This window comes from Anas platyrhynchos, chromosome 1 (assembly GCF_047663525.1).
Source record: "Anas platyrhynchos isolate ZD024472 breed Pekin duck chromosome 1, IASCAAS_PekinDuck_T2T, whole genome shotgun sequence".
In the NCBI taxonomy this organism is placed as follows: domain Eukaryota; kingdom Metazoa; phylum Chordata; class Aves; order Anseriformes; family Anatidae; genus Anas; species Anas platyrhynchos.
In genome coordinates, this window is record NC_092587.1 from 7,237,523 (window position 1) to 7,253,743 (window position 16,221).

Sequence of the window (16,221 nt, forward strand, 5' to 3'; positions counted from 1 at the left end):
CACCTCTACACAGTAGAGATGCAACACCCAAGAGCAGGTCAGCATGCCCCAGATGACAGAGACATCTCTACGCTCACCTTTAAGGAATCTCATTCCTGTTCTCTGGTGAATGAGCCCAGAACCAGAGCGATTGGATGCTTTCAGTCATGTGTCAGCAAGGTGACAGCATGGCAAAGCATAAGCCAAGGTCCTCCTTTCAAAGGTTCATGGTTCTCTCTTTGGTTTTTAATAGCATTCTGCTTGATCTACAGCCATGCAACTCATCACAGGCTTGGTACTTTCAGGCTCGTCTGACTTTGGATCTTTAATTTCCAGCAGCGTAATGCCCACAGGACCAGCTCTGCTCCATCGGCATGGCAGAATGCCCAAGTCCTCATTCCTAAACCCAATCTCTCACTCCTCATCTTGTCACTCCAAGAGCAAGGAGTCTGTTGAGTCTCCCGGAGGTACATTACAGAACTTGCTAGGGCAAGAGGAAGGAAACCTGAACTGCCTACATGTCACCTTTCTGCCCTCTCCACCTGGCAGGGCACAAGCTTCCAGTGGCATCGGGTGGCCAGCTAATGCCATCATGCTGCATGGGGGTTACGTCAATGTGAATGAGCATTGCTCCTTCCCTGCATTTCCTAGGTCTTGCTGGACCTTTAAGGGCAACCACATGGTTCTCTGCGATGTGGTGATTCTTCCCCAGGCAGAACTGAAGCTGTTTTTGCTGAGTAGACCCTCAGAATAATTTTAATGCTTAGAAAATACCCGTAAGGAAATTCAGCTGCTATGAAACCATATCCAGCCCGCTGATCCGAGCAAGTTCCACAGATGTTCTGGGCGTGCACATGAAGGCAGAGCCCAGCTCTCCTGCTATGATTATCATAAACAGGATTACTTTTGGAGAAGTAACTGAATTACATGAGTGTTCAGGACTGGAAGATCTCCAAACCCCATCATTTTTAATAAAAAAGATGGACAGAGAGGGCTTACAGCCCTTCGAAATTACCTCGTAAACCCACAATTACATGGGGATGCAATTCCTCTCTGTCTCAGACAGGAACAAACCAGGAGTGACTTCTCAGAAACCAGTGGAGTTTCTCCAGCAGAAAACGCTCTTAGCTTTGGTTTCTTCTCTGGGAATTTATCAGAGAGGTCGAGCTCTGATATTGGTGCTGCTCAAGGAAAGGAGAGGGGCACCGGCCTGCTGTTATCATGTGATTCTGTGTGGGCTCTGCTTTCTCACAGACGATTATTCTAAGGTTCTGGATATGTTCCTAAACCATACTCCTCTGGAAGTATAGGGACGTCAATTAATGGCCCGTTTCCTTCAAAAGGATAGACTGGATGTCAGGGAGCCCTCCCAAACAGCTGGATGAATAAAATTATGTTCTCAAACCATACCAAAAGAAGTGGGATAGTCCAGACTCTTCTGTTTCCCTACAGAAATACAGGCAACACTCCCTGTGCCCCCACTGCGCTGTTGGGATACTGATGATGTTCCTTTCTGCTGCATAATGTTTTGAGGTCTACAGGTGCTAAATGCCAGATGAGCATTATTCTCATTTCTACTTTCTTCTGGACAATAAATAAATAAATAAAATAAAGCCTGAATTATCAACTAGGGCATGAATATGGGGATATACTGCCTCTCAGCTTTCTATAGCACTGAGTTAATCCCATTGGGAAGAAAGAAAGGGGTGCTCCAGAGCACCATTCACGTGGTCTGTTTGGATGGGAGGGGGTTATTATTATCATCACTTCTCCCCACTGACAGTAAAGGGCCCCTCGTTGAGCTGGAGACATCTGCACCGAAGAAATGTTCGTGCTCAGATGAATCCCACCCTAGCTGCCCGCCAGACGCTCCTCAGATAGTTCCTTGGGCTCCTTTTTCATCCCCGCAGCCCTGTGCAAGGACGATCGTGCAGTCCGGAGGTCACTTTCTGCCTCCAGCTCTGGGGTGGAGGGGCAAGCCCAGCACGTGCCAGGGAAAACAAGCAAAATCATTCACGGGTCAGAACAGAGCATTAACAGAGCTTATAGACCTTCTCCTCTATCGTTTCAGCTGCTCATCTCCGAGCAGCTGCCGTGCTGCTATTGACAGCTGGGAGAGAGCTGGGAGGCTGCCTGGACCACCAGCTGATGTCTCCTCCTGCCCAGCTCTGGCTGGTTGCTGTGCCAGAGACACAGAAACTCATTCAGAGCTCATGTGGAGACATGGGGGAGGCGGGAGCACTACTGCCTGCTTGTCAGCTCATAAAATGTTCCCCTCCCGAGCTCTGAAAATTAATACTTGGATGATATCCTGCAGCAGATAACTCTGATAAAGATATTTAGAACTACCAACAAATCCCTTCTGTCCCAGCAGCCTACAGAACTGGGCAGCAGACAACCTGCAAGCAAACGCAGGGCCAGAGTTTCTTATCACCAGATCCAGTTTTTCAAAGGTATTTGCTTCTCCCCTCTCTCCTCAGCACATTGAGCTGTTTATTTCAAACGTTGCTGCACCTTACTGGTATTCTGTCTCCAACCTGATTTGTCCATTTTGATGATATTCTCAAACTTCCTTACAATATCTTTGTTTGCAATGATTTGTGCAGTCAGATACTGCCCCACTGAACCCAGCAGAGCATTTCCTGGGCAAGTGGGACCAAGAGGATGATCAGAGCCTGTGGTCTGTATTGTATAAGAGAAACTTGTGATTTCCAGTTGATATTTTCAGTGTTAGATTTTTTGGGAATGCTGATGGTTGCTAAAAACAAGTTTGCACTCAGTCTGTTGGGAGCCAGAAGTCTGGCTTCCCCCTGCTTAGTTGAAAATCCACTTCTAGCATCCACTTTTGTGCCATCATCTCTGCTCTTGTGTTCTTGCTGGCAGTTTGATACTGAGCTGGCTTGCTGGGGAGGATCTGGATTGAGATAAAATGCAATGACAATGGCTGCAAAGGAGCACTGTGAACTAACACACTTTCTAAAGATTCTCTCCAGTCTCACCGTGACTAGTTTTGCATCTAAAATAATAAATCCTGTGAGCTGTTTCCACGCATGGGCAAGAGAAATCAAAACTCAGGGCCTCAGTTCCTGGACTGTGTGGGAGGACCAGAAGCTCAGCTTTCATTTAAAAGTAAAACAACAACAAAAAAAAAGAAACCACCCTTCTTGCTTCAATCAGCGATGCTATGGAGACGCTTGAGAACAAGCTGTGTAACTGATTCGTCTTAATCTACAGAGAGCTGGAAACAGCAACTCCGTGCCACACAAATTACAGCCTTCATCTTTGTTGTGATGTCTGCAAATCCCCAAGGAGAGGTTACAGTGGCGAGGCCTGCAGCAAGGGTGTGTAACCTGCAGACTCCAGGAGGGAGGAGCTGGGGGCCACAAGCTGTCTTCCTTCAGACCTCACTGCAGCGAAGAGTCCAGGACTCATCCTGCTGCTCTTACTACACTCGATAGGAGCAACAGGTGATGCTTTTTCATGGTGTGACAGAAATGACATTATTTCTTGCAGTTCTAGGCCAGTAACTTGCTGAAAGTATTGCAGTATCTACCTGAACATCTGTATTATCACCTCTTGGTCCATTTCAGACAATTTTTTGATGCAGTTGTAAATACAGTATAGGGTTCTTTGGTAGGTTTGTTTTAAACTAGAACAATCAGTTGTCCAACCCCTGACATTTTAAATGCTCCTTTCTGGAGCTGGAAATTCACTTGCTATTGCTTTGTCCTAATACTGAAGAACTGGAGCATAAAACTGCATATAGAAAGGGGCAGGATAAAATGTGTATCTGGTATGCAATCTGTGTGAGATGCAAAAGAGAAGAGATACGGTAACTACGTTTTTAAAAATGTTGTTCTCTTACATCACTGAACTTTGAGCTTTTTGTCTGGTTCACCAGCAGCCTCTTCTTGAGAGCATTCAGCATTTCAGGGGGGTGTTTATGAAAAAGCCCCCATTAAAAAATAATGAGCTACTGGCACATAACAGCTCCCTGCGACCTGGCCACTGAAGTGAAATCACAAGGGAGTCACAGGACTGTAGCCACTGGTTTTATTACCCCGTTGGAGACAGCCAGCTTCCCAACCTGCGACCTGCTCTGAGTCACAGGGGAACTCCCCCAGAATTAAGCTGCAAGAAGTGCTGTAGCCCGTGTATAACCACGAATACTCACATCCTGAGCATGAGGCTTTCACACGGCTCTTCTTGCTCCAGGTTGCCCAAACCGAAGGAGGGGATGGAGGCAGTCCCAGACCTCACTGGGATTTCCCAGCAGAAGCCTCTAACGTAAATGTTCTGACTAACTCTTGCTGACAGTGGGGGCAGACACGTCCTGATGGGCAGACGGAGCCTCACAGGCTGCCTGGGTTGTCGCTGCTTTCCTGTATACAGATGTTATCACAGGCAGCCGAAATAAAGCCTATGTGGGCACTTTATGAAGACCTCACTTTGTGTTGCTGCTGGAGGGTCCGATTTGCCTTCTTCCCTGTCTGTGGTTCCTCTGGTGGTGGCTTTTAGCTTGAGCTACCTGCCTGTCAGTCAGACCAGGCCACAGATCTGGCTGGAAATTGACTGGTTTTTAGTGTATTTGTGATTTGGGAAGTATTAGTATGTGAAAAAATGAAGGAGATGCTTGAAAGAGGAGATCATTCTGCCTCCAGACTGTGGTGATCCACATCTTCTGTATAAATGTCCCTAACTTCAGCCTGGGACTCTGGCTGTCTCCTGATGTGCTCAGAAGATGATTGGGACCTCACAGACTGGTTTGCCTGTGGCCTGACACTAGGTACAGCTAAGTCTGCTGTTGTAGCCACGCTATGAAAAGTGAACGGAATTCCTGGCAAAGTAAGAACAGAACCATCTTCCCCTGCCATCCTCAGATTACCAAGATGCAGGAATTAAAAGAGGAGCAGATAACGAAGTTCACTCCCACCCTCAGGCTCAGAGCCTAATGCTTTAAAGACAAACATGAAAGGGGAACAAACAGAAAAATCAAGTGAAAGCATCTCACTCTTAATGAAGAGTGTTTCCCCAAATTCTTTCCTATTTGCACAGATTAAAGGGCTGGGCGGGGTGGTACAGAAGCTATCTGTGGGGCATACAAACTTTAATTATGGCCTTTCTCCTACCCTGCACTCTGTTTCCAGTGCAATAAAAACTAAAGTTACAAGGCTCTACCTCTGACCATCACCTAGGTCACTAAGAGGAGGAATAATTTCCTTTTAGTTCAGCTGTGCCACACGGGAAAGGCTTGCAAGATGAAGCTCAGTCACTCAAAACCAATAAAGAGCAGAGCAAAACATTGACATGACAAGCTGTGGTCACGCTTTCTTTGGGCAGATATAAAGTGCAGGAAAAGGGAACGGCACATTAGGTCCCCTGCTTTCATTTTGCATGCTTACGGTGAGTTTTCTGGCCAGGCATTAGGGCAGACATTTGTCACATGGGGAAACTGAGGCCAAGGGTGGTAGATTGACGTGGGCTGAATCACACGGTGAGTTGGTGGCAGATCCAGAGCTAGGAGATGGGAATTCCTGCATCCCTGCTTCACCCTCAGATCACTATTTGCTGTGGCCAGGCCCTGGATGAGACACTCTAAAGCAGTGATATGTTAAACAAAACAGAGAGATACGTTACCAGTAAGCAAGGGAAGGATGCTCCTTCAGCGCCGGTGTTGGAAGGGCTGGCAGCTTCTTTAATTCATTCCTTACAACTTCATTGCTGAAAGAGAGTTCAAAAGGAGGATCAGGCTACAAGAAAACAACCACAATATTTGATATGACCTGACCTAGCTGGCAGGCTGCTGCAGCTCTACATCTGTTCCTCCTTAACAAAAAGCAATGGGGTTTCCTTTCTCTTCTCTCTTTATTTGTTTTATGGCAGACCAGTTAACTTTTCCCTCTATTATCAGAATTGGAGAGAAGCTGTCCCAGATGGTTAAGCTGAAGCTCCGGGCTTACTAGTCACCATGTCACATTGCGTCGAGCAAGGTTCAACACGTTCACATAGAGAAAAGAATAAGGGGAAGAGAGAGAGAAAAAAAAGATGCTTTCAGCTGCAGAAAAGCACCTTTCTTTAATGCTTAAAACCTGCTGCAAAAAGTAATGATTTGCTTTCTTAGCATCACAGGTTGCTCTTAGCCTCTTGCCCCAGGGAACTGGCCTTTGAACAACGTCTTCACTGATGAGGCTCCAGCTTGAATTTATGTCCTGCTCCACAAAACCCTTCGTTCTCCTCCCTGCAATCTCCAGTGACGGCTCCGGCCAGCTGGAGCAGCATAACTGCATGAAATAACTCCATGAGCAGGGAAAGCTCACAGTGTGGCGAGGCAGATTTCATGGTGGGCAGATCCCCACCGATGAAATTAAACCATGGGGTTTTCTCCTAGAGGTCCAAAATGCCTCCCCTCCCACTTACAAACACACACGGTATTGTGAACACACGACAAAAAGTCCCCCAAAGTCCTGGGAAGGAAATCAGTGCTGTTCCTGCTTTTAAAATCTTAGAAATGGAAACCAAGAGGGACGGGCAGGACACTGAGGATTGCCAAAGAACTAATATTTATTGGCTAACTTCTCAATAGCAGTTTTTTTTTTTTTTTTTTTCTGCCTTCTTGCATCCTGCCCCATTAGAGACTCCAAGAGTCCCGGGACGTTGTCCTGAGCTTTGTTCTGGTCCCTGGGCCAGGCTGTGATGGCTCGCAGAGATACGGCGCTGCCTCGGCTGTAAATTCCTTCCCGCAGCATTTCTCCATTGGCACAGCCCAGCAGCAGGCTCTGCCTGAGACCTTGGTGGGGCTGCCTTAACTGGAGTTTGCAGGTTAATTGCTAGGTTGAGCCATAGGGTAAAGCACTAACATAAAGCCTGGATTAGCTATTCTGGGGATGCCTACGAGCATTGATTATCACGGGAGCTCCCTGACAAGCAATTCAGTGGTTTTAAAACGGGACCAGACCTTCCAGTCCAAGACAAATCTATGACAGAGATGCCCAAGTATCAATCAGACTCGAATTTTGCAGTGTCTGAAGACCCACTCCTGCCTAAATCTCACGGTCAGTTGAACATCAGATCCTCCTTTGTACGTGCAAACGCTCAAAAACCACTCCGATGTTTCCTTCCACGGCAGGTAAATATCTGCACAAGCCTGAACACGAAGCTGCTCTGCTCCACGTTATCTGCTGATCTGGCCACTCTGCTCCGTGGTTGACAGCCCAGAAAACAAGCTGCTGCTGTTTACAGAGTTCGCAGGATCTGCTCAGAGACATCCCCACGGCGTGTACATACTCAGCTCCTATCGATTTTTTTTTTTTTTTGACGTTATGAAAGAAACTGGAAGAAAAAAAAATACAGAAAAAAAAAAAGCCAGAACAACTGGAGCACAAGCAACGGTCCCCACCCTCAAGTGAAGACTTTCTGAGGCTGGTTTCTCACAGAAGGAAGTTGAGAAACTTCCAAGACTTTTCTGGGAAGACAGGGAGGAATTTCCAAACAGGGGCTTTCTGAGCCCAGACAACTGTCAAGTAGGACGATTAGCGGTGACGAACTATCTCGGAGAGGCTGGGAAAAAGCCTGAACCAGCGCAGGCTCCCATGAAAGCAAGGGCTAACACCACTCAGCTCCCTCTTCTCTGCCAGGGAGGAGCAAAGCTTGATAAAAGATAAAAATAGGTCTTCAAAAAATCAGATGAAAAGACACCCTTAGTGATGCTGTTAGATGGGATCGGTATTTCTGATAGAAAACGCCATAAAGGTGCCTCACCACTTCAAAGGGTCAAATGAATTTCAGGTAATCACTTCCAGGAACAAAAAGGCATTTCGTGCCCTGCTCCATATATTCACCAAGGCTTCTGGCAAGAGTTGTCTCCAGCCAAAAGAATTTAGGCTCCCCAAAGGATGTCAAATCAAACCAAAGGAAAGGACTAAGGACTAATGTTGTGTTTAACCGCTGGCCAGGGGGTCACTTTCCCTTTGGCTTCTTTGAGAACACCAAAGTCCTTCATTTTTAAAGCATTCCCGGTGGGATTACAAATGGTTTCCTACTTACTGCCTTTCCCACTCTTCCAGTGAAATATCTCAGTGTGTTTATTTTATGACTGTCTTTAGAAAGTGTTTAACCCTGTCACTTGTGTTGCATTTGTTTTCTGAAGTGTCCACCCCCAGGGCTGGTATATATGGAAGGGTGCTTTTAATGCAGATTTATTAATGTAGAGGGTAAAAAGCTCCAACCACGCTTCCTCCGTGTCCTCCAGACCACTTCAATCCTGCACGATGGTGGAAATTATTAAAAAGACTGAATAGCAAGATGAAAAGTGAACCGGGAAAGGCATCTGCGTGGGATCCTGGATGCTAGTTAGCCATCCAGAAATCGGGCTGGCTGGCTGGAGAGTGGACCTCAAAAACAGGTCCTTTCTGCCCTCATTATTTCCTAATTTGCTGGGAGACAACTTGGAGCTGAATTGAAATGTTGAACATTATTTAACTGGAGGAAATGCAGCAATGAGGGCCTGCCTGAAGAGCTAGCTGCAATATTTCAGGATTTTCTTTTATTTAGATCCCCAGCTTTTCTAATCTAGATCCTCAGCTTTTAAGACCAACGTTGGCATGGGTTTCCCAAAGGTTTTGGTCAACATCAGACTGGCTTCTGAAGCCGGTAGGATTAATTACAGGGGAAAATCTCAACAGCAATATGCCATGCCCCATTCCCAAATAAGCCAGAGCACCTGTTTCCTTCCTCTTTGTAGGCCTGAAGAGGGTCACACCTTTAGGATTTACATTCTTCTAAAGAAAAGAAACTTGAAACTGCCTTTTGTCCACCAACCAAGTGTGACTCAGCCTCCCAGTGACAGACAATAGTAGCTTGGGCTAACAGCCTCTGTATCAGTTTGCAGGATACCAACTCAGGAGCTTTACACAGGTGATCCCGTGCCCTTGAAGTCCAAGTTTTGGTAACTAATAACAAAAAGCACAGAGCAAATCTTACAGGTATTGTTTGAGCTGAGAATCAGCTGAAGGGGGATACCTGATAGTCTTAAATGAAGTGATATGTACCTGATTAAATGTAAAAATGCTTCAGCCTTGTCAGCTGAAGCATCTGGGGAGTCTTAAATAAAGTGAAAACCTCTCTCTGTTAATGCAGAATACTAGGAACTTCTCAAGGAGAATAACTTTTTATTTTAAAACCTTGCTCAGCTCAAGTTCTGCCTCAATCTTTATCAACTCAGAGATGCTCCCTCTGCACAAACCTGCTGAAACCCGGAGCTAGGCCAGGCCACTTACACCCAGCACTGCGAACTGCTCGGCTGAGGTCACCTAAAAACGTTCAGGATCTCAGGGTTTCTGATGGATTCAGTTCTGAAATGAAACACATGTACAAGATGGAAAAATACTTAGTCAAACTGTGCGCTGGAGAGGCCAAACTGATCTGTTAGGGCTGCTGCGGTATCTTAGATCAAGATAGATCAGGGTGGTGCAGGCTGTGTGCTCTCCAGGTCTCCCAGACAGCCACTGGGGCTTTTCAGCAGTTCTTTTCTAGATCCTGGCCAAAGAGGAGCTCGCAGTCGCACAGGCCATAAATCGGATGGTGGCAGCAGACAGCACAGGTGTGGAAATCTGCAGTCTGCATTCCAAGCGTGTAACCCTGCCGAATGAACTTTTTTTTTTTTTCTCTCCAAAAAGCGGGAGTTCAGGAGTTCAGCCTTCGCGCAACACACGCTGCCACGAACGAGCTGCTGTCTCTGAATCTCAGCAGCGAGGCATTCCCAGCTGCAGTGCTCCCCTGTCTCAAGGAGCAGCCAGTTCCATCCCCAGCTACATTTCAGCAGCAGCTAACTGCAGGCGTTGAAGGCAGCGTCAGTCCTGCGAGCAGCCAGCCCGTATGTCTCCAGCTGCAGTTCCTCTTTCTGGCCCCAGGCTCGGTTCCTCTCAGATTTTGTACTCCTGATACGAACGAGCACAGGTCTCAGTGGGCAAGTCTTGACCGCAGTGACCTCATGGTGACTCCGGTAGCTCCTGGATCTCACCCAGCACGTAAAGCTCTGTCAGTGCACATTACAGGGGAGGCACTGGACAGACATCCCCAGAGATGCTAAGTCTGCTCCTACAACGTGGTCGCGGAACAGAATTATAGAACATCTGGAGTTGGAAGGGATCCACAAGGATCGTCCAGTCCCACTCCTGGCTCCACACAGGACCGCCCAAAAATCAGCCCATGTGTCTGGGAGCAGTGTCCAAATGCTCCTTGAACTCCAGCAGGCTCGGTGCCACGGCCACTGCCCTGGGGAGCCTGTCCCAGTTCCTGACACCCTCTCAGTGAAGAAACTTCTGATATCTGATCTGAACCTCAGGGTAGGATTCTTCATCCTTCCTCCAAGAAGAGGATTTAAACCCCATTAATGTGGCAGATTGCTTTGCCTCCAGACCCCGTTTATAAGTTAAGATCCCTGGCATTGTCAGCAAGTTATTACGACAGCACTTCTCTGCTTGCCTTGGCCATAAGAATTCCCCTTTTCACTAAAAACCTTTGAGATGCACAGGTGAAAAGCAATAAAAGCTCACTTTTAATGGTGATGGTGATGGCTAACACACCAGCATGGAGGAAACAGTTAATACCATGTGTTGTGGTATCTTCTGTGCTCTCAGGGCAATGCACTTTGATAAACTAAACCATTCCTTTTACAAGGGGCAACAAAGATGGATGCTTTCCACTGGCTATTTCTACTTCAGGTCTGGAAAGAGATAAATGAAAGTAAAAAGTCCTCTCAGTCCTTTTACCTCAGCCATCCAACCGATTCCTTTCTGTAGTGAGGTTGGTAGTCTGAACATACACGTTGTGGGTGTGTTTTTATCACATCCAAGTTATTCTGAGAAGCTTAAAACATTTTTCCTCCTAGCAAAAGCAATGGAAGCTGTGGTTTATCACAGATCTGAGCAGCACAGATTCGGTCCAGCTCTTCCGGGCTGAGTGTGTGGCAGTGCGTAGAAAACCACACAGAAAAGGAAAAGAGCCACGTGTACTGCAGTGCTCCCCACCTGCTGATAACCAAGTTATTTAAAATTAGATGGAACTGAAAGATGAAGCAAGATTGGGCTTGCGCTTCTGTGGTCAGGCGCATGTCAGGATTTTGTGAGTTCATTAAGGTTCTGGGAAAAGATAAGGCGGGATTTAAAACTTCCTCTTTAGCGAGGGTTGCGTTATGTCATCTCAGATTCCATGATGCACAGGCAATATTTGCAATCCCTTTTCACTGATTTGTCCTCATTTCAGCGGGCTGTAAGTCCCAGTTCACTGCAAGATGGGACCTTATGTTTATCCCATCAGTGTGTTATTCACAGTCTTCAGTGTGACAGAAAAAGATACCTCTTCAGGATCATCTGGCAATCAGCCTCACTTCCTAGTCACAACTTGTTTTTTTTTTTTTCCTCTGAAACCAGCTTCAGTGATATTGTGGTCTCCCAGCTGCACTCATTTTTAGGTCAGCAAAAAAATAATATATGGAATAATGATATATGTGAAGTACTTAGCACAGACGGTTGTCCCAGGCTTCAGATGAGGAACTTTCATATTTCTCACATGCGGCATCAAACAGCCATCTGACCTTTGGGTGCTACTAATGCAGAGCTGACAAACGTTGTCAACTTGAATGAAAATTCTTGGGCATTTCATTAATAGTCCCCCGAAACACCAACCACACTCACCTCTTTGAATATCTTACAGAACTTCTAAAGATTTGGATGAAGGGATGGCAGAAGTTATTTAAATTTAAATTTAGAAGTCATTTAAATTCTGATTTTGAGGACTGAGTCCAAATTCAAGCTGAAATATCAATTAGTGATGGAATTTTAATGTTACCCCTGGCTAGATCTGCGATATACCAGTGATTGCAGAGTCATTTCCTTAGTAATTTCCTTCTGAAGACTAGTCTATTTCCTGAACTTCATAGGCATATAAAGAGACTTGTCAACAACAAAGACGCAAACAATGCTGTTTGCAAGGCCATTGTCTGGTCAAAGGCTGTGTTTTGTGAAGAAATGTTTTAAGGAAACCCAATGTCTATGCTGGCGATGCATTCCTGTTGCTACACACCTACAGCTCAGTCACATCACTCACACGGTGATTTCATCAGATTCATTCCCACAACACACAACGACAGAAAAACTTTTAAGGTCACCTACCTTGAAAAATCTCCCTTTGCCTCCTGCAAAATGAGGGATACAAATAAGTTAAGTCATCAAAAATAGGAAAAAAAAAAAAAGGAAAAAAGAAAACTACTGTTCAAGATTTTCCATTTGCAAAATTCATTTAGCAGCAATTTCCTGTTGTAACTGACTCCTTATGTATTTTCTGGAACCAGTCTCTGCTGTCAAGTGCCATGCCACATGTGGTGAGCTGGTTAGATTAACAAGCAAAGGGTTTGCCTAATACAGTGGACAAATGAGTCCTCATCCTGCTGGTGGATACCCAAGAAGCCACGGGAAATATTGCTAGTAAATAAGTAATTATTTTGGTCAACACGGATGATGTATTACTAGGAGATCTCTGAAGTCTCGGTGGTTTTGAGAACTGAGAACCCACTGACTCTTTTTACAAGTAGTCTTGGCATTTCCTATTAAGCAGATTTTCAGAAAGCTCCCTCTCAATTTTCAAGGGGATGCCAGACTCAGGATTCCCTAACTCCTTGCTGGGTGTTTGGGGGAGTATTTAGCTCCTTTATCTAGATATTTTTTATTAGAATTACAGCCTGATGCTAAAGGGTTGGGTCATGTTCCACGCCAATATTTTGATCAGTATCTCAGTCTTACTGGCTATCTGGCACACCCTCAAAACCTAGTGAGCTCCCTCTTCAATAAATGTAATACACGTTTTGTGTTTTCCATGGACCATATACATTTCATATGAAATATGTTAAGCATCTCATTTGCTGACAGCTACACACAAAGCGTAGTGCAGTAATGTAGGTGGTAACTGGTCAGTGATGGAATTTCTGCAGTGAGGGAGTTTCCGCTGCCAAGAGGACCGAGTTTTGCATTCAGGTTTTGTACATGCACCCGCAAAACCTGTCAGCCCATGTCCAGTGGTGCTGCAGTCCCGAGGCTGGGGTAAAGTTCAGAGCTTTGGTGGTACTTTAATTTGTTCTGGTACCACAACAATTTGAAATAAGGCTGCACTTGAATTCTGACGGTCCTTTAGTATCTTCCCATCTCCCTCTGAGCAAACTGAAGGGCAGACAAGCTCTCCTGGGGTTCATAGGAAGGAATCCTTGAACATATCATGATTATAGTACAACACTGAGTAAAAACCAAAGGATATGCCCTGGCCTGCACAGGGATGGGCATACTGAATTCAGAAAACAATTTTGTAGGGTAGATTCTCCATACTTCAGCCCTTTGACCTAAATGCTGCAGTGAGGAGTAAGACCAAACGCTGTGTGATCCACCTTGTTTTGCAGGGATCCCGTCACAAACACGGGCTGTAGTAATTTCTGGTTCCAGCCAGCAGAGGTGTGGCTTGTTTTGGACTGTTTTCATGAAGTTACACATCAAACTACTACAGGAATACACGCAACATCCTGTGTTTGTGAGGAGAAACAATCGCAGCAGCAAGGGTTACAGTGGCAGATCTGGCTCTGGGCGTACAATTACTAAGCGCTCACGTTATTCATTAGGGTGAGCAGACAATAGATTCATAACCCTATTGCTGCTTCTCACAATAAGCCTGTTGTTTGATGTCTATTCCCCCAACAACCAGTATGCAATTGCTGTAATGTGCTTTTAATTGAGTCCCCCGTCCTGACTCTCTCGCTCCATTTTTGTCACATAAAATGATCTTAATGAAGATTCAAATCCCTAAGCATTAATTGCTTCCTTTAACATGAAAGTGCCATGGAAGTGCAAAGTGTTGTTATTTATTAGTGCCGTCTGGTGAGGTGCCTCATCTGCTTACATGGAGCCACACAGCTTCAGGCTGATGGGGAAAAAAATTAAATCTACACAAAGAAAGGGGAACAAGAATCATCTGACAATTATTTCTGATCTGCTCCCACAGCCATGCTCATAAATGTGATCTTTCACTAAAAAAAATCCCCACCTCCACTACCCTGAGAAGGTTCCTCTTTGTGAACCAGATATTTACCAAACCCCGCTGGTAACTCGTTCTCTGACCCTTCCCCTCTTCCTGAAGAGGGAAATGCAAAGATAATATTTGTTTCTGGAGGAGTGTTTTTGGAAAATCTTTAAGCCCTTCTGCCCACGCTGGAAAATACAGACAGTTGTATGTACGTAAGGTTATGGGGATCATCAGAGGGACAAATTTCACTGGGAAAACAAATGCAGCTAAAGTCAGTGGAGTGAAATCTGTACCCATTGGATACAGATTTCACCCAGGAATCTCATTCCTCACTTAGATTTTCTCAGACTTTACATCATACCCCAGGGTTGTGGTGGTCTATGTTATCACAGCATAATATGCATTTATGTAAGCAAAGTGCTGGGCAGTGTCATCTACTTCACATGTGGAGTGTTCTGGTTTGAGAGCCTTATGTACCAATTCTGCATTGGTATAATTGATGGAAAAGCTGTGTAAAGATGACTTTCACAGCTGATCTGCTGAAAAGTCCTTAAGTCTTAAAACTTAAAACTTTTTAAGTCTTAAAGCTGAGGGCTGCATGCATCCAAATCTCAGCCACATGGAGGAATCTTCCCTTTTGGTTCACAGGGACTCTGAGACTCCTGAAATTTGGGGAGTCTCTGTGCTTCTGACCAGCCATTCTGGATGTTACAAGTCAAAGCACACAAGGAAGCATCAAGCAAGAGAAGGCTGGTGCTTACCTGCAAGATGTAGGCAGCTAGTTCAAACACCACTTCACTGTCAACCTCGATGAGTTCCTTGAAGGGTGAAGAAAACAGAAAAAAAGAGAGTTCAGTGAGTCTGAGCTCCTACATGACCGTGCATCTCCTACTGCTGGATGAAGCACGTGGTGCCAGTTTTCTCTGGCTAGGCTTCAAAGCAGTCCTTGTGCTCCTGGAGACCAAAGTGAAGCTGAACCTGCTCGCTTTTATGCAGAGAAAGACAAATATTCAGTGCGATGGCCTGGAAAATGAAGCATAACTGGATGTGGCATGAAGGGATTCCTTGGGAGGAGGTAGGAGAAGGCAGGTGGAAGGGGGAGGAGCAGGGTCATTTTTATTTTCATTTATCATTTACTGAAAGGTAGCCTGGGGAATCCATTTTGGCATATCTTCACTCTGTAGGACCTGGCCCCTGACAAAAGTAATCTTGGAGGGTGAGGTGAAATTGTGAGCATTTTGCTTGGGCACCAGGGTCACAAGGACACTGAGGGCCCTATCTGATCCCTTCAGGGTTCTTCTGCTGTGTCTGAGGCAGTGGTCACAGGGAGTCTGTGCACTGCTTCATCTAAACGTGTGGGATGCAGACACCAAAAATGCTTGGGATGGGTGGCAGGAGCATTGATCCCATGGCCAAGTGTTGGTTTTTGGGAAGACAGTGAGCTTTTACTTGGATAATGCTTAGGCGTCAATTATGCAACTAGGTCTCTGGTGTGGCCACATACAGCGGGTCCCTGCTCAGCTTACTCCTGTGGTGGATTTTCTGTTGTGTTTATTTAAACTGCTGTTTTTAATATTTTATTTCATCTGGCAAGAAGTGAGTTATCTAAATATAGATCACGGCTGTGATCTGTGCTCCAGCCAAGTCAGGGCCGCACCTCATTTACAAGCCACAATCGCGTTGCTTCGTCTCTGGCAAAATCCAAAACAAAGAGAACAAAACAGAGGGTAAGATCCAGGTGTCCTTGGCTTCCACCGGTGCCAGCTTTTTAAAACAAGCACTTCCCTCCCCTCCTGCACGATGACTCCCCGGGGAGTGAAGCCCAGCTCTGCTACAGGCGATGAACACACCTTCCCCGTGATTCACACAGGCACCTGCAGCACCGTGTGCCTGTGCCAAGGGAAGCAGCCGGTGCACGATACAGATGCAGACGGGGCCAGGCTGGGACATTTGGGCATGTCCCACAGCAAATGGTGATGTGGAGAACCAGAGTGCTTGGTCTTCACTCTCCTTGATGCAGCGGGCACAGCGGGGACGAACCAGCCCCTACAACCCATGTCGAGGTTGTGGCAAGTCTGTACTAGTAGGTAGAGTGGGCCAGGGCCCATTCTCTGGCCCTAAGGGTACATGGCAGAGTAAAGCTCATGACTAAACACTTTTCTTCCCTCCCCCAGTCCCAAA

At 45.9% G+C, this 16,221-nt stretch overlaps 1 protein-coding gene across 11 annotated transcripts in view; it reads right to left on the minus strand.

The window, feature by feature from the left end:
* Positions 1 to 16,221, minus strand: part of FRMD4A (FERM domain containing 4A) — a 348,357-nt gene that overhangs the window by 51,773 nt on the left and 280,363 nt on the right. For all 11 annotated transcript variants that reach the window (XM_072024583.1, XM_072024605.1, XM_072024416.1 and 8 more), the window contains 3 exons: positions 14,802 to 14,858; positions 12,150 to 12,172; positions 5,617 to 5,700 (listed from right to left, as the gene is read on the minus strand). In XM_072024583.1, coding sequence (XP_071880684.1) covers positions 5,617 to 5,700; positions 12,150 to 12,172; positions 14,802 to 14,858 — 164 coding nt within the window. The remainder of the gene's footprint in view (positions 1 to 5,616; positions 5,701 to 12,149; positions 12,173 to 14,801; positions 14,859 to 16,221) is intronic.